The 25,725-nt window shown below is 45.7% G+C and overlaps 1 protein-coding gene across 22 annotated transcripts in view; it reads left to right on the plus strand.

Annotated features, from left to right (window-relative positions):
• Positions 1–15,999: 15,999 nt before the first annotated feature.
• PARD3 (par-3 family cell polarity regulator) overlaps positions 16,000–25,725 on the plus strand; it is a 651,879-nt gene continuing 642,153 nt past the window's right edge. For 8 of the 22 annotated variants that reach the window (XM_055308633.1, XM_055308621.1, XM_055308627.1 and 5 more), the window contains exon 1: positions 16,001–16,207. In XM_055308633.1, the coding sequence (XP_055164608.1) occupies positions 16,088–16,207 (120 nt within the window). In that variant the 5' untranslated portion in view covers positions 16,001–16,087. Of the gene's footprint in view, positions 16,208–25,725 lie in introns of all 22 variants that reach the window. The other 14 variants (XM_055308619.1, XM_055308623.1, XM_055308629.1 and 11 more) reach the window with 3 other exon arrangements.

The following is a 25,725-nucleotide window of genomic DNA, read 5'->3' on the forward strand; positions in this document are numbered from 1 at the left end:
TGTTTTGACTACTTTACATTTCCTTTATGCTTCTCTAAGAGCTTGGTAAGCAGAAAAGATATTCAGTAGTTGAACTGCTGCTGGCTTGAAGGAGAGTGTGGAAAGCTAAGACTCTCACTGAGCTTCCTCCTATCTAGGTCATGAAAAGCTCCAGGGAATGAGAATTTTATTCAATTGGACTCCTCTTTGAAAAAGCCCTCCTTCCATTTTTAATAACCTGGGAAATTATCAGTTCCTGAAGGTTGAAAATATGCTGTTCTTTGTGCATGTGTGCCATACAAGAGGTCCCCATTCTCTGAGCATAAAGAGCTTCTTAAATGGAATCCACTTCCAATGGGGAACAAAATTTCATATTAATTAAATTTTTTAAATGTTTGGGATTTCTATGGAAAAATGAAACTAAGTAATGTGCAAAACTCCCCACAACTTTCAATTTATATTGGGAAGGTTTAGTTTATTTTATATGGCATATGGACCAAGTCTTAAAATAAACCAAGAATGTGAATTACTGACCTGGGGAAGGAGTGAACTTTTCTAACACATATAATGTATAATGATGTATAATACAGCATCCTTTGTTTCATGGCTGATTTTACAGTCTGATCAGACAAAGAACAATTTTTACAAAAAATATTCCCTGGGGTTACCAGTTTCCCCAATTGCCTTTCTTAATCCTTTGACTTTCAAATCATTCTTTTTTGAAGCAACTGTCTTGCATCACCCTGCAGATTCCCTCTTCAGGTTTAAACGTCTCACACTGGCCAATCCTTCCTGGTGAACAGGTCTGCCAGAGATGGAAGCCATTCTCCAAGATTTTTTTGTGTGTGTGAAAACCCACTCATATCATGAGATTGCATCTCCACTCTGCACATCTGCACTGGATGTTTGCCACCTCTGACAATCAGATAGTTAGTGAGCTGCGTGGTGAAGAGACGTGAACATTACCCAGGAGATGTGATAATGGTCATGCATGATGCTTCATTAGTGGTCTATTTTTTGTTTGCTAGTATCTCTAACCGGTATAATTTTGGAGCTAAGATAAAACTTTCGCCTATCCCTATTTGGGGTAGTGGGAGAGAGGGAGGAAAGGAAAGAGAGGAAAGAACTAGAACAATTTAAAATATTTCCCCTGGCTTTTTTCCCCACTTCACCCCATTCAGGTTTTTTATTTTGTAAGGACCCTGATATCAAGACTTGAGCTGAGATCAAGAGTTGGATGCTTAACCAACTGAACCACCCAAGCACTCCCCCATTCAAGTTTCCTGATATTCCCTATTTCTCCTGAGTAACATCCTCTCTCCTGCCTCAACATTAACCCCAATTACTAACATTCCCTATCTATGTCCTCTTTCCCCCAATACAAGCATTGAGAGGGATAGAAATGGAGATTACCAGGGCCTGGAGGATCAAAGAGCTTTTCCAAGATGCATTTGGAACATTAAACAATGATGTCATGGATCTAGGACCTCAGAAAAGGTAGGAGGATTTCACCTTATTATCCATAATTTAAGTTCTCAGTGCACTCCAGGGAGCAGGTGTAGCTCTAATTACAGTCCTTCAGGGAATGCTGTCCTGAGACCTTCAACCTCCTTCTCCACCACCTACCACCCACCACTCTCTACCACCAACTCACTGCAGGCCAGCCCAGCCCAGGCCCCTAGCCACCACTCCCTCACCCTGCCAAAGTCAACCTAGCTTAGATGACCATTCTGCACCAGGAGCCTTGTCTTAGACCACAATGGAATTGAGTGACATCTCTAGGCTATGTGCTCTCTAGACTACATCAATCTATGCTACTGAGGTGGAGCTACTTGTGTTGACATGAAAAAAATTGCAAAATTATACCCCTTATATGATAACATTTTGTTAAAAAATTATATCTACATATATATTAATACATGGAATTAGGCATCACAGTTGGAGTGTCAACTGAATCATCCAGATAAGGTAGATGTCAGATACTAAGAGGAATGTGACACAGGCGGCCCGGAATGAGTTTTCAAAGCCAATGCTGAAAATGGGTGCTGGGATCCTCTTTCTCATTTTGAGAATATAAGAAAGTGGAGATAGAGGGCTTTGTGAGGAAATTTATTTGAGGAGTTCTGCTATTGAATGCCATGAGTGGGGAATTGTTAGTTCCTTCATCTGAAGCCCTAAAAGGATCAGTTTTTAAAGACACTAGTAGACCTTGGCTTGTGTTCTGTGATTTGGAGGACCCTTGGGATCGGTGCCTGATTCATACCCAAGAAAGCTAAGGAGGCTCGTGGCAGGGCAGAGAGAGTAGAGGCTGCCTTTGAGAAGCACATGTGCTCCCATCGATCCAGGTTCATGGACAGGGAACGCAAAGCTATTTCTCACAAACCCTAGGCCAAGAGGTAGAGGAAGCCAGCCTGAGGCCACGCCATTTTGAGCCCAAAAGGAATGCTGGGGAGGGCACAGGTCTCCATCAGTGACAGTCTGAGTGAGGAGTAGATCTTCAGAGACCTGAAGGGTGAAGCTGGCTCCAGCCAGTTGAAGAAGCATCACTCGTGCTGGAGGGCCCAGCAGGGGCTCTCCAAGATGTCTCAGAAACACCCTGGAGAGAAGGTCTTGGCATAAGCCTTTGCTCAGAGAGTCCCAGTCAGCAGCCAAGGAAGGAGGTCTGTCTTTCTCGCCTCTCTTCCCAACTCCTTAACTTTGCCAAGTGAGCAAGTAGAGAAGAGAAGAATAAAGAAAACCAGAATCACCTTCAGGAAGGGAAAAGTCTTTCCATTGAACAGCAGCTGAATGGATGAATAAAATCTTGAACTGGATGCCTAATTTTTGATTGGATCCTGTACATTGTGATTGTTTGACAGGCTGGTACCTAAAAAAGTGAGTATGATAATTGAGGAGCCTGCCAACTTCTCAGCCAGTGTCAGAGGAAAGTTTCCCCCTAAATAAACTTTAAAGGGATAGAGGGAAACAAAAATATCGTGGTTTCTCTTACATTCCTTTGTTGTGCTTTGTGGAAAGAGTAGTGTCATAAATAAGCTACTTTGTCCCAAAAGAGGATGTTCCCACTCTGGTTATCTCTGGGGGTGGGACCTGGGAATTGCTCACTTTTTCTCTTATCTATTTCCATTATGTTTGAATTATGTAAACAGGGCATGGTTACTTTTGTAGTCAGAAAAACCACTGTGATAAATGTGCCCATCTAAAATATCAGGGGAAAAACATCTCCATGACTGGTGAGAAAGAGAGCAAGCTGAAAATGAAATAGCAATCATCATAGCTAACATGCATTGTAGAATGCATTACATCTTACAAAACATTTTCATTTTAATGATCTCATGTGATTGTTACAGCCACCCTAGAGTTATGCATTTGAATTATTTACATTGTGCAGTTGTAGAAGCAGAGTGTTGTAATTATTGGTTACTTAGCTTGGCCAACTATACTGCTAGTAAAGAGAAGCCTCAAATTCAAGTCTTCTGGCTTTAAGTCCCATATTCTTCCCATTTCACAACACTAAGTGCTGGACTACAAGGATATTTCGCTGTTAGGAAATCCTCTCTTCCCTGGTCTACTCCCACTGGACTGCACATGATGGCCTAGTGAACATGGCATGACAGCCTGCAGTGATCACGGTCTGCTGAACTATAGTCCACTTTCCTCTCTGAACATTGGAATCTCTATGTCTTTAACATCTCAACTTTTACCCCATCTCACTGATATTCCTGCTGAATTCCATACTATCAATGACCCCATCTTTTTTCAGCATCATTGTCTCAGACCTCAGTTTGCTTTGATTTATCCTTCTCATTCTATTCCGCATTGGGTCATTTTTAAGTCTTTTTTACTTGTCTCCTAGAGGAACTCACAGATCCATCCATAATCCATTTCAATGGAATGGGCCCACCGCACTTGGGGGCATGTCATTTTCTAAGTGGCTCTCTGCCAATCATTCATTTTTAGAATTATTCTTTTCTGGAAGCTTTGTCTGATCACATCTGACCACAGAGGTTTCTAGCCTTTGTGTTCTCATGGTGAACTGCACACTGTGTTGTAATGGCCTATTTATATCACTCTACAGTCCCCTCCTTCCCAAGAAAAGGACATCTTTGAGGGTAGAGATTACGTCTTACCTTTTTACTATATTTAGCATCGTGCTTGGCAAAATAATAATTTCCAACTAAAAGTTGAGTGAGTAAATAAATATTTTTTTTTTTACAAAAGACTCAAAGGTCTACAAGGACACTTTGAAGTGTGTGAAATTTGGTTGTGCAGAAGTGGGCAAAGGGATGATAGTTGTCAGGAGAGGGAGGGAGATGTCTCAAGCACCAGGATACAGGACTAAGATCCAGTTATGTTGAGAGAATGCAGAAGAAGAGAGGGAATGTAAGAATCATTCTAGAGCTGGTGAGGTACAGACATTGGGAAAGATGAGCTAACTGGGGTGCTAACAGCCTACATATGCCTGCTCATTTCCTATTCTGGTCAGCTTTAGGCCCATTGGAAGTTTCCTGAGGGACCTGGGAGAAAGCCTGGCTGTCTCAGCTTCTAGCTGTGGCAAATGAAGTAGGTGAGCAAGGTATAGGCTCGCCCCAGTGCTTGGGAAACATCAGGATGTCCAGTGAGAAGCAGGTGGGGTGAGCTGCTGCAGTGTAGTAGAGAACTGTGGACACACCTGGGAGGCAGTGGTCACACCTGGGAGGGCTGCTGATGGTGGTGCCATCCTGGGAAGGGAGATGCTTTCCATTTGGGAGTGCTCTCCTAAGTCCTAGCTGTGGGGGACAGAGGAGCCCTCAGATCACCTCTCCTGTTACCATTTTGGCATGATGGTGTGGCTAGGAGGCAATCTCAGCAGATCCCAGTCCTTGCTCACCAGATTCTTTCACTAGCTCACTCTTGTACTTAAACCCTTCCAAGATTCCTCACTCTGCTGAACAAATGTGAAATTTTAACATGAAAGGTGAACTTTTGAACTTTTAGTGGGTCCCCCAAAATACCTTTTATTCTTTTTTTTTTTAAGATTTTATTTATTTCTTCATGAGAGACACACAGAGAGAGAGAGAGAGAGGCAGAGACACAGGCAGAGGGAGAAGCAGGCTCCACGCAGGGAGCCCGATGTGGGACTCAATCCCCGGTCTCCAGGATCATACCCCGGGCTGAGGGTGGCGCTAAACCGCTAAGCCACTGGGGCTACCCCCTTTTATTCTTTACCTCCAGCCTCTTGTGTGTCCAAGGTAAAGTTGGTCCACACTCCGCATTTCCCACAGCCACCTTTTAGGTTGCAATTCAGTGTTCATTTTGAAGCTTTTGAGACAGTTTAGTCTGCATCCGGTGATCTTTCAACATTGATTTTAACTTGACTTCAATAACATAAAACTGGGGGTGTTTATTATTTATGTTGAATTAGTTTTCTGCTACTTTGGGCCCAACATCACTCTAAGGTGATGTAAGTTCAGTCATCCTTTGCTTAATTGCTTCAACACGTTGAATTAAGAACATTTTCTCTGCCAGTTTCTAGAGGCAAACAGTAAGTGTGCAATATTAGAATACTCCCGAGGGCCTGGGTATAACTGGGACAGACCTGTTTAGTAGTTCCCAAGCTTTAGCATGCATCAGAATGCGAAGGAGAGCTTTTAAAAATACAGAGGACTGGGTGATATCCTCAGAATTTCTGACTCAATGGGTCTGGGGTAGGGCATGAAAGTCTGCATTTCAAGCAAGTTCCTGGGCAGCACTGATGCTACTGTTGCAGGGAACCACACTTTGAGAACCACTGCTGAAAATTAACAATTATTCTAAGAGTACAGTTTGAGATACTAGAACATAAGCCAAGTGAGGGGAGGGATTTGTATTCTGTTTGCTCATGGCTATATTCTTAGGACCTAGAATAGCAGCTGGCACATAGCAGGCACTCAATAAACACTAGCTGAATGAATGATAGAATTGCATGCAAATATAATGGGAGCCCAGAAGTGGGACAAGTGTCCTTCAAAGGGATTTTGATAACAGTTTCCCGGAGAAGGTTTGTTAGAGAACAGGAATTTTAATTAGACATGAGTGTTTCAACCAGAGGACTCAGCATATGGCTGGCACGGAGGTGCAACACGGTATGTTTGCCACACAGATATCTCTCCTTAACCTCCGTTCTTCAAAGCCCTAGGTCACCTCAGTTCTGACTACTTCAGTGCACGGTGACTCTTCCCTTTTCATTTTTCTGACAACAAAGTCAGGGCTTTCTAAACTTAACTGGCCACAAGTATTAACCAGGATGCTAACTGAAAACACAGATTTTAGGGCCACACCTGACACCTACTGAATCAGAATCTCAAGGGGAAAGCCATGGGAATCTGTATGTTAATAAGCATCCTACATGACTCTCAGCATCAGGCTACACAGGTTTAAGAGGAAACTTATAATTTCAAGGTATTTTAAAATACGATTCAAAGGTTTTATTGAATAGATGTATTAGTTTTCTATTGTGTGACAAATCACCGCAACCTTAGTGGGTTTAAAACAAATACATTTATTATTTCACACTCCCTGGGGTCGGGAATCCAGGCACAGCTTGGCTGGGTCCTCCACTCAGGTCCTCACAGGCTGCCATCAAGGTGTTAGCAGGGCTGTGTTCTCATCTGGAAGTTCAATTAGAGAAGAAACTATCTCTAGACTCATGGAATTGTTGGCAGAATGTACCTCTGGTGTCTATGTGATGGAGGACCTTAGTTTCTCATGCACTGTCCTCAGGCTCTGAAGGCACCCAGTTTCCTGCCACCTGGCCTTCTCCATAGGCTGCTACTAACATGGTAATCTGATTTCTCAAGGTCATCAGGAGAGTCTCTCTCTAATGTGCTAGGATGGAATGGAACATAATTATGGGAGCAGCATCCCATTACATTTGCCATATTCTATTGATTAGAAGATTCTGCCCATACACAAAGGAGAGTGATTATGCAAGGGTACACTTCTCTGGGGATTGCTTTAGTGTGTATCTGTCACAAAAGATAAGGAAACAGAAGCTCCAAAACTAGCTCGTCAAGGTCTCAGAAGAATGAGAGGTGAATGTGGAAGAAGTCTCCTTTCTTGCTTCCTGCCAAATGGTATTTCTATTCTTTATTGCCTCTTCTCTTCTAATCACTATAAGTTGCTTCAAACCACAGTCAGCAAACTTTTCCTGTAAATAGCCATATAGTAAATATTTTAAAGATTTATGTATTTATTAGAGAGAGAGAGAGAGAGAGAGAGAGAGAGAGAGAAAACAGTGGGGGTGGGGAGAGGGAGAGGGAGAGAGAGTCTTAAGCAGACTCTGCACTGAGCATGGAGCCTGACAGGGGTCTGTCTCACAACCCTGAGATCAGGACTGGAGCCAAAGCCAAGAGTTGGATGCCTAACAGACTGTGCCACCCAGGCACTCCAAAGATAGTAAATGTTTTAGATTTTGTGGACCCTATGGTCTCTATTGCAACTGTTTATCTGCTGTTGGAGCATAAAAGCAGTCATAGATAATATGCAATGAGTGAGTATGCCCAAGTTCCAATACATTTTTATTTATGGACACTAAAATTTAAATTCATAATTTTCACATGTCAGAGGATATTATTCTTGCTTTGATTTTTTTCTCAGTCATTTAAAAATGTAAAAACCTTTCTTAAGGCACAGGCCATACAAAAACAGGTGGTGGGGCAGATTTGGCCTAGGAGCTAGATGGATAGTGATGCTTTCCTGAGTACATGTCTTCTTTACCATGGAAAGGGCAGGCCCACCTGTCATAGATGTATCTATCCAGCACAGTACAGGCACACAGTAGCATTTACCATTTTAAAAATAATGATAATTTAGGAATCATAATGGCATTGACCTCATAAGGCTGTGCTCTGAAGTGAAGACGATGCCAAAGATCCACTAGGTAAAAAAAAATTTTCCCCAAATAACAACTGTCTAGCTGGTCATTAGTGATTCAGATTTCTTTAACAAATCTTTACTGAGCACCTGTGCTGGACTAAATACTATTGCAGACACTGGAGACCCAGTGGTAAAGAAAATAGAAGAAGTTTCTACTCTCAGGGGGCTTACATTCTTTTCAGAGAGATGGGCAACTAATTAATTAACAAGTAACCATATAATGTGTCTGATGTTGATAAGTGTTATGGAGAAAAATAAAGGGGTACAGAGAGGGACAGGAAAAAGCTACTGTTGTTACTCTATGATAGGTGATCTGGAAATGCAACAGTGACATTGGACAAAGGTCTGAGGGAAGTGAGACAGGAAACCAAGCAGATACAGGATGAAGTGCATTCTAGGCTGAAGGAATAGCAAGTGCAAATGCCCTAAGGAGGGAGGCTATTCAGTCTGTTTAAGTATCATCATTGAGGCCAGGGCCCCTGGGGTGGAGTGAACCCGGAAAGCAGTAGAAAAGGCTTGGGGATGGAGGGTGGATCATGTAGACCCTTATAAACAAACTATTGTAAGTACTTCGATTTTGTTTCTGAAAGAGCACTGCAGGGCTCTGAGCAGAGAGATGACATGGTCTGGCTCAAAAGATCACCCATTTGAGAGAAGGGCTGGGTGAGGACAGGGAGCCTGTTGATCTGTCCGGAAAAGGTGTTTCACTTCTGTGAGCTCTGGGGTCCAGGGCAGCGGCTCGCTGTGTCATGCTAACCCCAGGAACACACCCAGATGAAAAAGCTTGTAGCCTTTGCTTAAGACACTGAGCAGATGAAATTCCAAAGCACCAGAAAGAGCTTTTGAAATTGAATTCCTAGCTCAACACAGTAACTTGACAGAGGATGGAAGGATGAGTCAGCCATTTAAAATAAGGTATAGGGACACCTGGGTGGCTCAGCAGTTGAGCATCTGCCTTTGGCCCAGGGCATGATCCTGGAGTCCTGGGATTGAGTCCCACATCAGGCTCCCTGCATGGGGCCCGCTTCTCCCTCTGCCTGTGTCTCTGCCTCTCTCTGTGTGTCTCTCATGAACAAATAAACAAAATCTTAAAAAAAAAAAAAGGTATAGAGGATCAGCAGGGCTGTATATACACTGATCCAGTACCTGAATTATTGCATAGAATGCCAGGGGCCCTGGGCCCTGGGCCCTGGGCTTTGTTGGGAAGCAACCTTCCTTCCACTCACCTTCTTCTGCCATGAGCAGGTTTGGCTCTGGTGAAAGAGCAGTTTCCTCCTTCAGCTGGCAGGGCAAGGTGGGAAAGTGGGGTGCTGCAGGGGGCTCAGGCTGGTCACCCAGGTACCTCTGGCCTTGGGCACACTCTGAGAAGGCCCCACGTGGTTGGTTGACTCCAATTAAAGCCTTTCCTTTACTCATCCTCATTGTTTCAGGATTTGAGTATTTTAGCCATTTTAATCTTGACAGGGTCAAGAAAAGGTATGTTGTTTCAATGATCAATCTCAACGCATTTGCTTTTCTTTTTTCTTTTCCTCCGTACTGAACGAAACTGCTTAGCCCCATTTGTTAAGTAGCCTTTAAAAGCCGGTTCCTACCCCCTTATCAGAAGTCTTTCAGAGCTGAGATTTAACTAAGCATTGGTGTGAGCTTTTATGTGAATTCATTTCATCCCTTTTCTTTCAGTTGTCAAACATTAAGTGTCCTCTGTGTGAGGAGAATTTTACTTCTTAAGGAATGTTTAAAATCATTCCCTTACTCTGCCCCATTCCTACCTCATTTTCTCTGAGTGTTTTATTTATTTGTTTGTTTGTTTGTTTATTTATAAATTTTATTTATTTATTCATGAGAGACGGGGGGGGGGGGGTTGGGCAGAGACACAGGCAGAGGGAGAAGCAGAGTCCATGCAGGGAGCCCGATGCAGGACTCCATCCCAGTACTCTGGAATCACGTCGTGAGCCAAAGGCAGAAGCTCAACCGCTGAGCCACCCAGGCATCCCTCTCTGAGTGTTTTAGAGTAAAAACGAGCACACAAACAAAAAGAGACTTCTGGTACCTTATGTTCCTGGTAGAACCTTGCCCACATTGGAGAGATGGCACAATGGTCTTCTACCCAGCAGAGAATCCTGATTCAGTTTCTGAAATTCCACAGACAGTGGCAATCTCACTACTTATATTTCTGATTTCCTTGGCAACTTAGAAGTTCAGTATTCCAGGCCTTGCTGGAGAATGTGACCCTGAGCTTAGCTTTCAAAGATTCAGCCAAAAGGATTGGCATTTGTAAAGCATCATGTGGAAACACCTCTAAAGCCACTGCATGCTCTGAATCCTGCCTTGGGTCACATTGGACCACCAGAAAGCAAATGGCTTAGGTCACTTTGCTTGATCTTTCTACAGATCTGTCTTTACTGAGGTTGAGTTTAAAATCACCAAGTCACCAATTGCACCAGCCTCTACCCTGCCCTGGTGGGTGTGTCTTCCTGGACCTCATCAACACACTCCCTTGTTTTTTGGCGTTGGAGCCTGGGAAGGAGAGAGGGATTTAATTGGGGACTTGGGCTCTGAGTGGTGGGTCATGACAAAGTAAAAAAGCTGGCAAGGAACCCAGGTCCTTCTGGGTCTCTGAGGTTGGGTGACACTGGGGACATCTAGCAGTGGAGATCTCAGCCTGGACTCTAGCCTTTTCAAGATGGGCTGTATCAGCAGGGCAGTGCTGACATACCTTCCAGTTGGGAAGAAAACTGGGAACTGGAAAAGGAGAGCAAGAATTTGGGGACTGGAGCTGATGGGTTGGTTGAGGGCGCCCCTGTGATATTTTGAAGGTGAGGATTTAGATACGTGGGGTCGGGGCATAAAAGTAAATACTATCCTGTAATCACGACCTGGTGAGTCGGGTGCCACTTGGAGCCACTGGGATTGTACTAGCCTCTAGGGTGAAGACACAGTGTCGGATGTGAGGGGAAAGGAGATGGCCTGAGGAAGTCTGGCAGGCTGGCCCTGTCCTATACAATTTACTTCTGTTGTGAACCAAGTCACTTCCTGTACTTTTCATATCTGATGATTGCTTTCAGCAGGCTGGGGATCATTACGGTTCCTCTCCTCTCTTATTCTTTTCCTTTCTTGTCTTTTCCCTTTTCTTTGGCCATTTCTCTCACCTGCATAATTCATACAGGCTCGTGTTTCTTTAGAAAAACCACTGTTACTAGACTTATGTTTAATGTTGCACAACAGGGAGGCTCTACTGAGCCCAAGCACAGCTCTTATTTCCCCGTCTTTGCATTTTTTTCTAAAAAATAGTACAGCTGTACTATTATACTATTCATATCTATGTCAAAAAGTCCTCTTTTCCACCACCCCAGAGCAATTCTGGGGAAGTGATGTGTATAATACTGTTTCTGCCCTCAAAGAGCTCAATCCGTCTCTAAGTTCCTTGAGAGTGAGTGCATGTGGCTTCCAGCCACCAGCAATCCTGTCCTCCGGAGCTGCACTGTCCAATAAGGTAGCCACAAGCCACATGCAGCTACTGAACCCTCATAAGATTGGACACATGCTAGTTACTCAGTGTTTGATGAATGAGTCATGCACGAATGAATGAACATGGAGGGCTGGTTCAAATTAAATATAAATGACACATGGAGGTCATGAAGACCTCATAGGAGGAAGTGAACAAAAATATTATTATTATTTTTAAAAAGTTGCTCTTCAGGTTGAAATGATAATATTTGGGATCTATTGAGTTAAATAAGATATATCATTAAAATTAATTTCATCTGCAGCTACTTGGAGATTTTTAAAGTGACAAATGGGGTTGGCTTTATGTTTCTCTTGACTGCTTTCCTCTAGATGGGCTGCTTCTGCCTCTCTTTGTTTCCTCCTGGAAGGAGTGCACATTTTCTCTGGATGCCACCATTGCCCCTCATATGTAACACCCATCATACTCCAGTGGTTGCCTGTCCACATCTGAAACCTTTACCAGGCTGAGCACCAGTCGAGAGAGGAACTTACACACCCAGCCTATAGTGCAGTGCATGCTATAAAGAGGTGGACAACAATTATTTGGTGAATACTGATCCAATTCTTTGATTAGACTGAACTTGTGTGAGGCTGGGCATACAGAAATGTTAAAATGATTTTAAGTATAATACTTATGAGAAGGCATTAAATACGTGTGTGAAATATTCCAGATATAGCTTCAATTTTCAATGTATGACTGAATTTTAGAAACCCTTGTGTCTTAATTCCTAATTATGACCTTTCTAAGGGTAAGATGTGAAGTAACACATACTGTTCGCATACATGTGGTGTGTGTATCTATTTCACGGTGCACGTGAATAGAGCTGCTGGATATGGTTGAGATTATGGTGTAGGTGGTCACACCTCCCCATTTTCATTTGCAGATAGGCACAAAGCCCAGGTGGATCCCAATTAATTCTCAGCATTCTCTGAGGTTTATAAAAAACAGTTGAATCAGTCAACTGTAAAGGAGAAGTACAAGTCGCAAAAGGGTTACAGGTTTGTTTTTGTTTTCTTTTTCCACCTGAAATATGCTGAATTTAAGAGAGTAAACATGCTAGAAAATATTTATGTAACATTCCACCCTTGACTTTGATGAGCTTGCTTCTCATTAGGACTGGGTTTGCTTTAATGCCTACTCAGGCCAGAAGCAATTTGGCCAAGCTGAATCCTTCAGATGAGAAAGTAGCCTGGCCCTAATGCATCTTCATGGTTAAATGTTAGTAAAGCACATTGGTGAGAGTAGATTCATTGTGAGGAGATTTTATGAATTTGACTCAAAATACCCAAGAGTCTGGTACCTAAAATTAACACATCATTAGTTTTTCATCAATTATTAGCATAAAGGGAATCACTATATCTAGAAAAACTAGGTAGACTTAGATAAAACTTTAAGGCTTTATCTGATTAGTTGAATAGATGTTTTAATTATTAATCCTATGGATCATATTTTTTTAAAGAAAGATTTATTTTAGAAAGAGAGCATGTGGGTTGGGGTTGGGTGGGTAGAGGGAGACAGAGAATCCTTGAGAAGATTCCCTGCTGAGCATAGTGGGGCTTGATCCCACGACCCCAAGATCATGACCTGGGTGGAAATCAAGAGTCTGTCACCCAACTGAGAGTCACCTAGGCACCTATCCTATGGACCATATTTTTGACAAATTGTCTGAATCCATATTAACCTTGAATAATGGAAGGAATTGGCATAAAGTGAAGAGCAGAGGCTCCCTCTTCTATGAAGGCAGAGCTCTCATCCCAACACTTTGCTGGCACTTAATATTTAACATCTTGAATTACCATTACTGCAATAGCTATCTTATTCTAATCTCTTTATTATCTTTTTCTTACTCAATTTAGTAATTCTATAATACTTAGCCAGCACTTTCCACATGGACGGTCTTCTCTAACTGCATGTGGAATCAAATTAAAATGAATTGAGTATAGACTTGGGAGTCTGGTCCCATCACTGAGCAGCTCTACTGACAGTACAGTGATTTCTCAGAGCTCTGGGCTCCCCTTATCCCTGTTCTCCTTTTCCTCCAACATTGTCTTTTGCTCTCCTGTCCTGAATTGTTACCCTTCACCTACATTATGGTAACTGGACTGTACTACACACTCCTCTGTGGTGGCATGTACTAAATGTCAATACCTTGTTTTATTTAATCCTTGTAATTGATGAGATTATCAGGGATCCCTGGGTGGCGCAGCGGTTTGGCGCCTGCCTTTGGCCCAGGGCGCGATCCTGGAGACCCAGGATCGAATCCCACATCAGGCTCCCGGTGCATGGAGCCTGCTTCTCCCTCTGTCTGTGTCTCTGCCTCTCTCTCTCTCTGTATGACTATCGTAAAAAAAAAAAAAAAAGCCCACTTTTAAGCTGATAAAACGGAGGCTAGAGAGAGAGAGAGAGACTTAGGGCCATCCATGTATTACGCACTAGTAAATTGGTGGAGTCAGGATCTGAATCTAGAGACTTATAGTGTCTGATGTGCTCTGGCTATGCTTCAACTTATTCTTCAATCAGAATTATTTTGAGAAAGCCCCAATTTAAACTAGTATAGTACTCCTTCCCCAGCATTAAAACAGAAACAACATCTACAATTATGGGTAATTGTCATGGATCCAACTATTAGTACAAGAAGCAAGAAGACCTCAATGTGAGTTGTTATCACAGTTACAAACTATTACAGACTTAATTATTGGGTAGAAACGTGAAACGTTGCAGCCAAATAGGAGTATAATGAGCCCTTCCCATGAATGTGTGGAAGGAAAGCTGGACTCTGTTTCTGGGTTTGCCTTAAGCTTTCTCTGTGGCCTTGGGCAAGTGACTTCAGCACTCCAGTCAGTATCCTCGGGTAAGGTGCTGATGATGACACACAGTGCCTACTTATTGTGTTGGTTTGCTAGGACCGAGTATGTTGGTCAAGGGCTGTAGATGAGAGGAAGTATAATTTTTTTATTTTTATTTTTTTTAACGACAAATTGCACTATACCTAGGGTGGTGTGGAGCAGAAGAAAATGCAGGGATTCTGGAAAGCAGATGATATGTTTCCTTATTTTAAAATGGGAGGTGGAATGGATGGAGAGATGATCACCTGCTCTTCCTGCTGTGAATGCTGAAGTTCTGCTTGAGCTCAAGGAGCTGTAATTGCTTTCACATAACTTAGGAACAACTGGAAAACATGAAGTTATTACCGTTTAGGACAGACACGGACAAACGACTGTCTGCTGACATTGGCCATTCTTTAAACACAGGGACGGACATACAGTTGTTAAGGAATCATGGCTCATAACTGAGACAGAGACCAGCGCTAGTCACTTTTCTTGACTTTGTTCTAAAATGTTTCATGTCCCCCATGCATGTAACTCATTATGGAGCTGCTCTCTCTTCCTGAGATTTAGGTGGGGATCCCGTTGCACAGCTTCCCCCAAGGCATTCTGAGCATGTTGTCCATGAAGTGGTGTTAGGATTGCTCCTGTTGCAGAATTTTGAGAAATAAAATTACCTGAATTGCGGGTGTTAGAATTCTAGGCGTTGAAGTGGGAGGGTCATCAGGGGGTCGGTCATAGGAAAGTTCAAGGTACGTGGTGTGGCCTCTGGAGAAAGGCCAGGTCGAGTCAGAGCTTCAGGAGCCTCTCCCCAGAGCAGATGATTAATTTTTGCTTTTAACACACAACCACCCTACGCGGGCCTTGCAGCCCAGCAAGCAGCGAGCCAGTGCGGAGCCCTGGGCCCGGGTGTGTGTGTGTGTGTGTGTGTGTGTGTGTGTGTGCGCGCGCGCGCGCGCAGGGCGGCGGCGGGAGGGGAGCCTCCGCGGGACAACCTGGCCAGCCCCTCCCGCCCTCCGGGACGCCGTGGGGACCGCTCCTCTCTGAGCGTGGCTGTGCCTTCAGTCCGCGGCGCCACGAGTGAAGTGTTTTCTCCGGGCACCATTTCTCGCGAACCCTCAGCAGGAGAAGAGGGATCAAAAGTGACAAAGGAAGGGGGTGGGGGTGGGCTCTGGAGAGACCTCGGGCGCCGGGTGGGAGTGCGGAGCGGCGCCCCCGGGGAGGGGCTCCACGGTACCAGCACAGCCGCGCCGCGCCGCGCCGCGCCGCGCCGGGGCGCTCCGGGGGCGGGGGCGGGGGCGGGGGCGGGGGCGGGGCCGGGGGGCCGCGGTGCCCGGGGCGGGGGTCGGCGGGGCAGGGAGGGGCGGCCCGGAGGAGGCGGGGCCCCGCGGCCGCTCGCGCCCGGGGGAGGGGCGGGGGGCGGGGCGAGGGGGCGGGGGCGGCGGGGGCGGCGGGGGCGGCGGGGCCGCGGGCGTGCGCTCCGCCCCGCGCCTCCCCTGCCGCATGTGCGCGGTGTTGTGTGCCCCGCGCCGCGCCTCCCCGCCCCGCCCCTCCCCGCCCCTCCCTCCCCGCCCCTCCCCTCGCTGCCGTCCCCTCCCCCGCGGCCCGAGGAGCGCGAGCGCCACACCGCCTCGGGCCGCCGCCGCCGAGCGCGCCGAGACGCCGAACAGGTGGCCGGAGGCTGCGGGCGCCGCGGCGGGGAGAGGCGAGGCGAGCCCCGGGCCAGGGAGGGCGGCCGGGCGGGCGGGCATGCGAGCCGAGGCCCCTCGCCGCCGCTAGCCCCCGCGCCCCGGCCCCCGCGCCCCGGCCCCCGCGCCCCCGCGCCCCTGCGCCCCGCGCGGGCAGCTCCGGCCGCGGTCAGGGGGGCGAGGGCCGCGGCGGCATGAAAGTGACCGTGTGCTTCGGGCGGACCCGGGTGGTCGTGCCGTGCGGGGACGGCCGCATGAAAGTTTTCAGCCTCATCCAGCAAGCGGTGACCCGCTACCGGAAGGCCATCGCCAAGGTGAGGGGCCGGGGGCGCGGGGTTGGGGCGGGCGGAGGGGGGAGGACGGGGGAGGACGGCGGAGGACGGGGCAGAGGCGGGAGGACGGGGCAGCGCCGGGATCAATATGGCGCTTCCTGGAAAAGGGAGGAGGGAGGCGGGGGGAGGCGGGGAAAGGGAAAGTGCGGCGGCCGGCAGGGCCTCGCGGGCGCCCCCCGCCCGGGCTGCGGGAGGCCGAGTCGTGCGCTCGGGCCGGGCGGGCCGGCGGGCGGGGGCAGCCCGGGCCGAGCGCGCGGGACCCCGCGGCCCCTCTGGGGCTCCCCTCCCCTCCCCTCCCCTCCCCTCCCCTCCCCTCCCCCCCTCCCGTCCGCGCCCCTCCGCTCCGCGCCCCTCCGCGCCCCTCCCCTCCCCTCCCCCCCTCCCCCCTCCCCCCGGGGGGGCTCCGGCCGCGGGCGCCCCTGCGGAGCCCGACGGTGCAGCCCGGCCGGGACCCAGCGCCCCGGGGGCGCCTCTCCGCGGCCCGCGCTGCCGGCGCTGGAAATCCAGCCTCAGGCCTCTCCGCGCCCCCAGGCCCCGCGGCCGAGGCTGCGGACCGGGAACTTTTCCGGTCGGAGGAGAGTTGGCCCCGCGCTCGGCGGGGAGCGGCCGCGTCTGCGCTCGGCACCGCCTGCGGGGCTCCGGGCGGGAGCGCTTGCTCCGGGTGTCCGCGGCGGGGCAGCCGGCGGGGGCCGGGGCCGGGGCCGGGGCCGGGGCCGGCGGGCGGCCGCGGGAGGGCCTCGGAGCCGGTCGCCGAGCCGGGAGCCCCGCGGGGGCCTCAGCGCTCAGCGGCCCGGAGCCGGGCGCACGCGGGGCCGGGGCTGCGCCGCGAGGGCCCGAGGCCAGAGTGCAGGTGTCCCCTGGTCTCCGCGGACGGATAGCGGCGTCTCCACTTAACTACACCTTCTACCACGTGTCAGAGGCGAAGGGACATTTCGTTGGCCGGTTCTGTCGGCCCTCGGTGCCTGCCGACGCCCGAGCCCCTGGAGCGCCGTCGAGCACCTGAGGACGTTCCTCGGCCGCAGAGGGACGCCGCAAGCGTGTCCCGTCTGCGCGGTGGCCTGGCCCGCCCGGCTTGGGGAGGCAGGCGACAGGTGACGGGACGGTGGCTTCGCAAGCCTGAGTGCACGTAGCTGCGGCCTCCCTTTCCGTCTGAAATCAAGGCAGAAATACATTTTACGCGGCTTGGTTTTTAGTACACATCGATCGGGAAGAATAGCGGAAACACGGCCTTTTGAGGATGATCTGGGGGGTCTTTTAGAGCCCTGACATGAGGATGAAAGATGTTGACTCTGTTTAACAGCTCTAAAATGTTCCTTGCACTTGGTTTAACTTACCGAAAACCAAATAAAATCAGTGGAAGTTGGACATCCGTTTATCTTGCAGTGCTGGCAAGGGGAAGCATAGTCTCTAAACCTACGTTTTGCATTTTAAAAGATTGTTTATGAATGGCAGTTTATGATCTGAATGTTCTAAATCAATGACCAGGTTGCATATACACTTTGGAAACCAAAATAAGTTGTGAAAGGAAAGAAAGATGCAATAATATGTCCTAAGCACCGTGCCTGTGTTACTACACAGAGGACATTTCCTTTCATTTTACTAATTTTACATGCATAAAGTGAGTTGTTCCATTATGCACACCGTGGATATTGGTCGAAATACCAATATAGTTTGATGGAGTCGTTCGTTCCTTCCACAGAATTTTTTTTTTTTTTTAAGATTTTATTTATTCATGAGAGAGACACAGAGAGAGGCAGAGACACAAGCAGAGGGAGAAACATGCAGGGAGCCCGATGTAGGACTCGATCCTGGGACTTCGAGATCACACACCCTGAGCCAAAGGCAGACGCTCAACTGCTGAGCCACCCAGGTGTCCCTTCCACAGAAATTCTTAAGCGTTTACTATATTCAAGGCATTGTTCTGGGTGCTGGACATCTAGGGGGCCCACTGGCTGCTTTGTGGAAGTTGGAGTGTAAGAAAGAGTCTAGGCTCTGTGGTCATTCAAGGGAAGGAGACGGTGCTGTGGACTGTCATGCTGTGGTGCACTGAAAAGAGAATGGATCTGGGATATTGGGTAAATGTAACTGAGGAGTCTCGGTGATAGATCGATCTGGACCTTGTTTTTAAATGTTAGTGATAGTTTTCCTAGGGACCCAGGGACATGGAGAAGGCAGTGCAGTTTTCTTAAGAGAGTCTGGAAAGGCATCCCAGAGCACAAGAGCTGAGCTTTTAGAGGGTTTGAGATCGATCACCAGGTGGAGAAGGAAGGAAGGAAGGAAGGGTGATTCTCAGAGGGTGATGGTAGCGGTTGGAGTGGGATACAAATGAGTGGGAGGAGTTAGAGATGAGTCAGGGTGTTCTAAAATTATTTAAAGCCTCTTTCCTGAAGTTCACAGTTCAGTGGGTGAATTTTAAGATGGGCTTTGTAGTACACAAGGGTTAATCATTGGATCACAAGACTGTTGACTCTCAGATGTTGCAAGAGCTTGAGTGACTTCCAGGTTCATTTGTGTCTTTTCTTCTTAAGTTGTTAGGTAATAGTTGAGACTAAATTTTTGTCTTTCTTCTCACTTCTCCCACCTTATTTAAGGTGATTATGAAGCAAACACATACTAACACTTGATTCAACTCTTAATGTCTCTTCTTTACCTCTTACTGTTTAATAGGACAAGATACATTTTGTATGAAAAACCTGGGTAGCCTGCTAGCTGTAGAGTGGTATTTAAGTTGCTAGGTGACATGTGGCATGACAAACTGTCATCTGGCGGGGAAAAATGTAGAAAGATCATGTTTATGGCTTTGTACAAAAATTAACTAAGTTTCCCCCAAAAGGCAAAAAAGAAAAGGGAAACAAGTCACTAAGCTTTCTCTGCAACATGTATTTTGTAGTGTGGTGGGCACACTATATTTGACATTGTATTTCAACTATTTTCAGGTTAAACAAATCAGTTTTTCTGGACGGTGGAGTGGTGTGACTTAATACCGGAAATGTCTTCAATAAGCAGATATTTAAAGGCTTACACTTAGTCATAGCGTGTTTTTTTTTTTCCCCCTAGTGAAAAAATGTTTTTCTGCTTATGATCACCGATGGGTGAAAATGTTTTGGCTGTTCCATCTCCACACATCCTCATCTAGACCCTGTCTAAGGCGAGTGTTCTGCTAGATACTGATAATTATGTTGCAGGAACTATTCTCGAGTACTTAGGATTGGAGGGCTGTCTGCTGTGTATGTATGTGTTCGTTCTAGTGCCTGCAGCTGGACTCATCCTTGAATCCTGATGAACACAGAGTGCAGAGCACCAACTGCAGTGACTTTTTAGTGTGGTGCTCTTTGTTTCTGAAGTTTTCTTTGCTGGCCACTCCTTAATTTTGAGTGGATCAAGTCTGGCCCTGAGGCTTCTCATTTTTCCTGCTGGACATCCAGAATCTGGTTAGGAGAAAGATAAGATAATCTTCATGTTTGTTTAAAAAAAAAAGTTGGTATTTTGAAGGGCTGCTGTGTACAAAACGTTATGCTCTATGGAGAAATATGAGACAGATTTCTTGCACTCAAGAAGAGTATAACCTAGGATACCAGATGAGTACATAAAACAGTAATAGTAGGTAGTAGCAGTATTTGGCAACAGGGTGATACAGTTAATTGCTTCTGGATTTCAGGGATGTGAGTGGTTATTATTATGGCATTGGATTGGGAGGGGGATCCCATTTAGTGACTAGAGTTGATATTGGGCTTAATGAGTGGGAAGGCTGGCCCTGCTATAGGGCATTGCTTCCTAAATGGATAGTGGAGTGATCTGAAAAAGCACTTGCCTGGCTAAGATGTTCTGGTTCTGAAGATCTGCAGTGGGGTACAGGCATGAGAATCTGGAGAGTATGTGCTGTGAGTCTGACTCAGTGTGGGAGCGGGTTGTGTGAAGGGAAACAGTGTGAACACAGGTGATTCAGGCTTTCGGGGCTACTTTGGCTGCTGTGGAGCATTCTTCCCAGATGGTAGATCAGGATCAGGAGGAGAATTGTGACTGCCAGGGCACGACACTGGTACTTTATACAGTTTGATGGTAGGGGAAGGAGTAGGGTATTGGTCAGGGCAGCAGTATGGACTGGTGGTCCTCTGGGAGAGTGTCAGGAACAGTTGTTTGGATGGGGATCTTCCTTTTTTTAATATAAATTTATTTTTTATTGGTGTTCAATTTGCCAACATATAGAATAACACCCAGTGCTCATCCCGTCAAGTGCCTCCCTCAGTGCCCGTCACCCAGTCACCCCCATCCCCCGCCCACCTCCCCTTCCACCGCCCCTAGTTCCTTTTCCAGAGTTAGGAGTCTTTCATGTTCTGTCTCCCTTTCTGATATTTCCCACTTATTTCTTTCTCCTTTCCTCTTTATTCCCTTTCACTATTTTTTATATATGGATGGGGATCTTCCGTCAGTCTAAAATGCTAATTGCTGTGAAAGGAATAGGGGAATGGTAAAGTGAGGGAGGGAAGTTGCTGGAACCTCTTAACTCACTGCTTTCCCCCATAGCCCTCTTCTCTTGGGGGCTGGTGGGAGCTTTGGATTGGGTTTGGAGAACTAGGTTTCTTTATTATTGGTATTACTCTTTTTTAAAATTAACATTTTACTTTGGGGAAACTAGCCCTACAAAAACTCATTTTCCTCATGTATAAAGTGGGATACTCCCTTGCAGGGTTAATGTGAGTACCGAACAGATGATGAATGTGAAACTCTTTAGTGCTGGAGCTGAATCACCACAGTTTTACTCACCAGTTTTACTTGCTGGGAAACTTTCCCAAGTATCCTATTATTCCTTTTTGGTTTTTTCCTCTTTACCTAAGAAGACAATGTGTGATTGAATTAAAGAATAGGTAAAAATTAATATTTGCCTAAGCAGCTCTGCAATCAGAAGAGCAAAGTGTGTGTATGCGCAACACTGTGTGTGTGTGTGTGTGTGTGTGTGTGTGTGTGTGTGTGTAAGGTAGGGAATATAAATGCTGCCAATATTGGCTTTATTCTAGGTTGGTTATCTGCGCCTCTGGCGTTTGGGCTACTGCTTCTGTCCCTGAAGCATGGAAACCTGAGTTGTTGAATTCATTGTTATTAAAACAAACTTGAGTTTACACACAGTAACTTTTGAAATTGTGGTCTCTTCTCTTTTTGGAGGGGGAGGACTGTTGATTACTAAAGACATGTAAGTCATGGTTTTTAATGAAAAATCTTAAACAATTGGTGTGAGATTTTCCTGCAAATACACATATAACTGCTTGTTGTTACACATTTGTAAGCTTTTTGAAACTTAGGAAGGTAGTTATATTGTTGCAGAGTTTAAATGGCAATAGAGGCAATCATAAAAATAGTGAAATAAAATATTGTTTTATTAACATTTTCTGTCTTCTCTCTCAAAAGTGAAAAAGAAATGCAATGTGTCTGAAAGGCTGATCTATTTTTTTTAAGATTTTATTATTCATGAGAGAGAGATTGAGAGAGAGAGAGAGAGAGAGAGAGAGAGAGAGGCAGAGACACAGGCAGAGGGAGAAGCAGGCTCCATGCACCGGGAGCCCGAGGCGGGACTTGATCCCGTGTCTCCAGGATCACGCGGATCACGCCCTAGGCTGAAGGCGGTGCTAAACTGTGATGATCTTTCTAAAATGCAAATCTCATTGTACTCTTCTGTGTGAGTGCCTCTGCACCTGTCTCCTCCCCCCCCCCCCCCCAAGGTCCTGCCATCTCAGCACAGCCTGTCCCTTGTGGGATGCCTCCAGCCTCCAGCCTCCAGCCTCCAGCCTCCACATTCAGCCCCTCCCTCACCAGGCTCCTCAGCCCTGTATTCTACCCACTTGCACTCCCTTGCACGTTCCTGCCTCTGCTTTGGCCTTCTCTGTTTCTCCTATCTTGAGCGCTCACTTTCTCCATGTCCGTTCCTTCCGTGTCTGCTCAAATGTTGAACCTCATCTCAGACTAGCCGTCTTTGGGAGGCTGGGCCTGCATCCCAGGCTGTTTGAGGTTCTCCGCTTTGTGCTTCTGGGGGTTAGCTCACACGTTGACCTGGATGAATGAACTTTCCTATGGTACTTCGGTGTGTTTATCTACACCTCTACACCGTGGAGCTGAGCTTCTCCCTCCAGGTGAAATGCTTGGGGCGGTGGCCCTGCCTCAGTATTACTTGCCAACATCTGCCGCAAAGGAATCTTACAGGTTGAGTAAGTCTAAAAGTTGAGAATAAACACATCACACACAAAAAGTATACTTTTACTTGGTAGACTATCTAACCAGCACTTTAGGGTTTAGTGTGTTTGCCGTATTGGTACACACAGTTTACAGTTGACACTAAGATTTGGTGTGATTCGGAGTACCTGGAAGTTAATTCTTTTGTGTCACCTCTTTTGAAGGAGTTCAGTCTGTTTTCAGATCAAGCAGAGGATTTGCATTGGGCCTGGTTCAAGGCAGGTGGCCAAAGCAGTGTGGGAATCTGGCCCTGAAACATACCTATGTTGGGTCTGGCGCCTCTAATTCTATCAGTTGGGATCCTTGGGTAACTGCCAGCAGTAAATAGAAATGTTTAGGATCCACGATTCACAGAGAGAGTCTGGCTGATCTGAAGTGCTTTTGGCTCTTGGTGGACCTGGATGAGTTGGTCACGGAGGTATTATTTAAAGTCTCACTTGTACACTCACTAACCCGTAGACAGATCCTCCATCTGTCCTGGGAGGTTTTTACCTCCCTGTAGAGTTGGATGCAGCTTAGTGATGTTGGACATTTAATAGATGGTTGGAGCCTTCTGCATTTTTTTCAAGGATGGAAAAAAAATGTATAAAACTGCTCCAGGGAGGTGATTTCTACAGCTCTTTTTCCACAGGGTAAAATGGTTGGTTAGGCCTGCACACTGTGCTTTGCTCCTTTGTGGCCACTCATACAACATGCCTAGCTAGGACCAAGGTCAATGGCAGTAGAGAAAGGTAGGGAATTAGTAAATTCATATAATTTTATCTATTTTTGATGTCTTTTCTGTCTTCCATGAAACGTAGAAAAAGGTTTATGAAAAGAAATGCAGAGTTTGTGAACATGGTAGAAAGGTGATTTTTTATTTGTCTTTTAGACATTTTATCTTGTTTAAGATTTTTTCACTTGGAAGGAGTATGTACAAATACCTTTTTTTCACAGCTCTGTGTCCTCTTGGGTCTGGCTTGCCATCTTTAGGTGGCTTATGACATTTTGCTTTTTTTTTTTTTTCCTCTATCGACTGATACTGGAACTTAGAAATAAAATTGAAAGCTCTTATCCAAATGACTTGAAACATCAATTATTTAATTTTTTTCTCTTAAGAATAGACTATAAAATATATGTACAATAGAAATAAAAACACATGTTCACAAAAAATCAGGTACACAAGTCTTCATAGCAGCGTTATCCATAACAGCCCCTAAATGGAAACAACCCAAATGTCCAACCAACAGAACAAAAATGTGGTTTATCCATACATTAGAATATTAGCCATATAAATGAATGAAATACTGATTTGTGCTGCAACATGGATGAACCTTGAAAACATCATGCTAGGTGAAAGGAAGCTGGTCACAGAAGCCCATGTATTCTATGGTTCCATATATACAAGATGACCAGAATAGGCACATCTATAGGTAGAGAAAGTAGAGCAGTGGTTGTTGAGGGCTGGGAGTTGGGAGTAATGGAGAGCAGCTGATAATTGATTTGCTTTGTTGGTAATGAGAATATTCTAAATTTAGGTAGTGGTGGTGATTGTATGACTCTGTGAATATTGTGAAAATCTTTGACTTGTACAGTTTAAATGAGTGAATTTTATGGTTTGTGATATAGAATCAGTGAAGATGTTAAAAAATAGACTACATAAGTCACTGTGAGCAAAACTCAATTTTTAGGTATTTTATAGTTCTGAGAGTCCCATAAAACATGTATTACTGTGTCAGAGATGCTTAGAAATCTCAAGTGAGAACTAGCTACTTTGAGGAGTTCTCAATACAGTGTGTAAAGCCTGCTTTCTGGGGCCTCTCATGAAGTCCTGTTGCTGTCTGGTGGGTGAATGGTTCACTGCTGAGCCTCCAAGTCCCCTGGACTCTCCTCTCTCCCTCCTAACAGGCTCCCTGACTGTTCACCTGTCCTCCCTCAGCCAGAGGTTCCTTCCCACCTAGCTCACCAACTGCCTTTGCTGAATGAAGGTTCATTAGGAGGTTCCAAAGATGTCCATAGTGGAAGAGATTTTCCAATTTTGGGTTTTGGTCCTCAGTCATTTTGAGTTTTAGTGAATCTCACACACACTCTTCCCATATTCAGAAATTCTGGGCTGGGTTCCTGCTGCCCGTGTCCCCAGAGCTCGAGATGCCTCTCCTAGTCTGTATTGTTCGTTATGGTGCCCCTGGAACCCTGAGGTGGGGGCGAGGTGTGGTGGCTTCTCAGAGGAGCAGACAGGCTGCACAATCTCTTACTCCAATGACCCTCCCTGTGAAAATGTTTTGCTTCCCTTACTTTGAAATGATGGGGCTTGATTCCTAGATCAAACATACGCTGTTGGAAGTTAGGATATATTTTGCCTGGAGTGTCCTTTTAGAATTCCTTAACATCTCAAGATAAATGTCTTTTAGGATAAATTATATGCTCAGAAGTGACTTAATGACACTATTCCTTTTGTGAAGTATAACTAAATATATGATAGTGCCTGATAGTGATGTAGGATGTGTGTACACATACATACACATATGTAGTCATGAAGTTGATTTTATGGTAGTATAAATTCAGGTGGTTTTAGATGACAGGCAGGTCAATATTATTTTCCCACTTTTGATACTCTTTAATATTCAGACTCTATATGACTTAATTTTTTGGAACTCAGTCATTTTTTCTGATAGATGATTTTTCTTGTTCTTGTTATTTGTATCACATCCCTTTAGAGTAAAAAACTAATCTGTATTATAGGGTTTATATTTTTGAAAAAGCCTGCTTGAGATATCCTACAATAAAAAATCAGTATTTCCTTCTCTAACACTTCAGAAAATAAATCTGCTGTATATCTCAAAAACCTAAGATTACTAAATGCTAAAAAGATGTATTAATAGATTAAAAACAAAGAAGATAGTTTCATTTTGCGTAGATGGCTAATGTGAGACTTTTTTCTGTTTCTTTAAAGTATTAAATAAGTATTGGAAAGTTTTTTTATGTCTGTGTTTTGATTTTGGGTCCAATGTTAAATCTGGAATTAAAAAATGAACTCTTTTCCAGGGAACAAACTTTTCTTCTACCACAAAGGCATTTGAGATGCATAATTTATAATTCTGAAGCCCAGTGTGCAAAGTCATATGTGAATAATAGTCAGCTGGGTTCCTGCCCAGCAGGGTTTTACTCTAAACTGAAATTTCTCTTATTACAGCCAGCAGCACCTGCAGAAGAGGGAGGCAGACTGTACAGGATATTGGTTCCTGATGTACCACCACACAGGATATGACTAATCACTGAATCCATTGAAGTTGAATGTA

Source organism: Nyctereutes procyonoides, unplaced genomic scaffold (assembly GCF_905146905.1).
Source record: "Nyctereutes procyonoides isolate TBG_1078 unplaced genomic scaffold, NYPRO_anot_genome, whole genome shotgun sequence".
Taxonomy (NCBI): domain Eukaryota; kingdom Metazoa; phylum Chordata; class Mammalia; order Carnivora; family Canidae; genus Nyctereutes; species Nyctereutes procyonoides.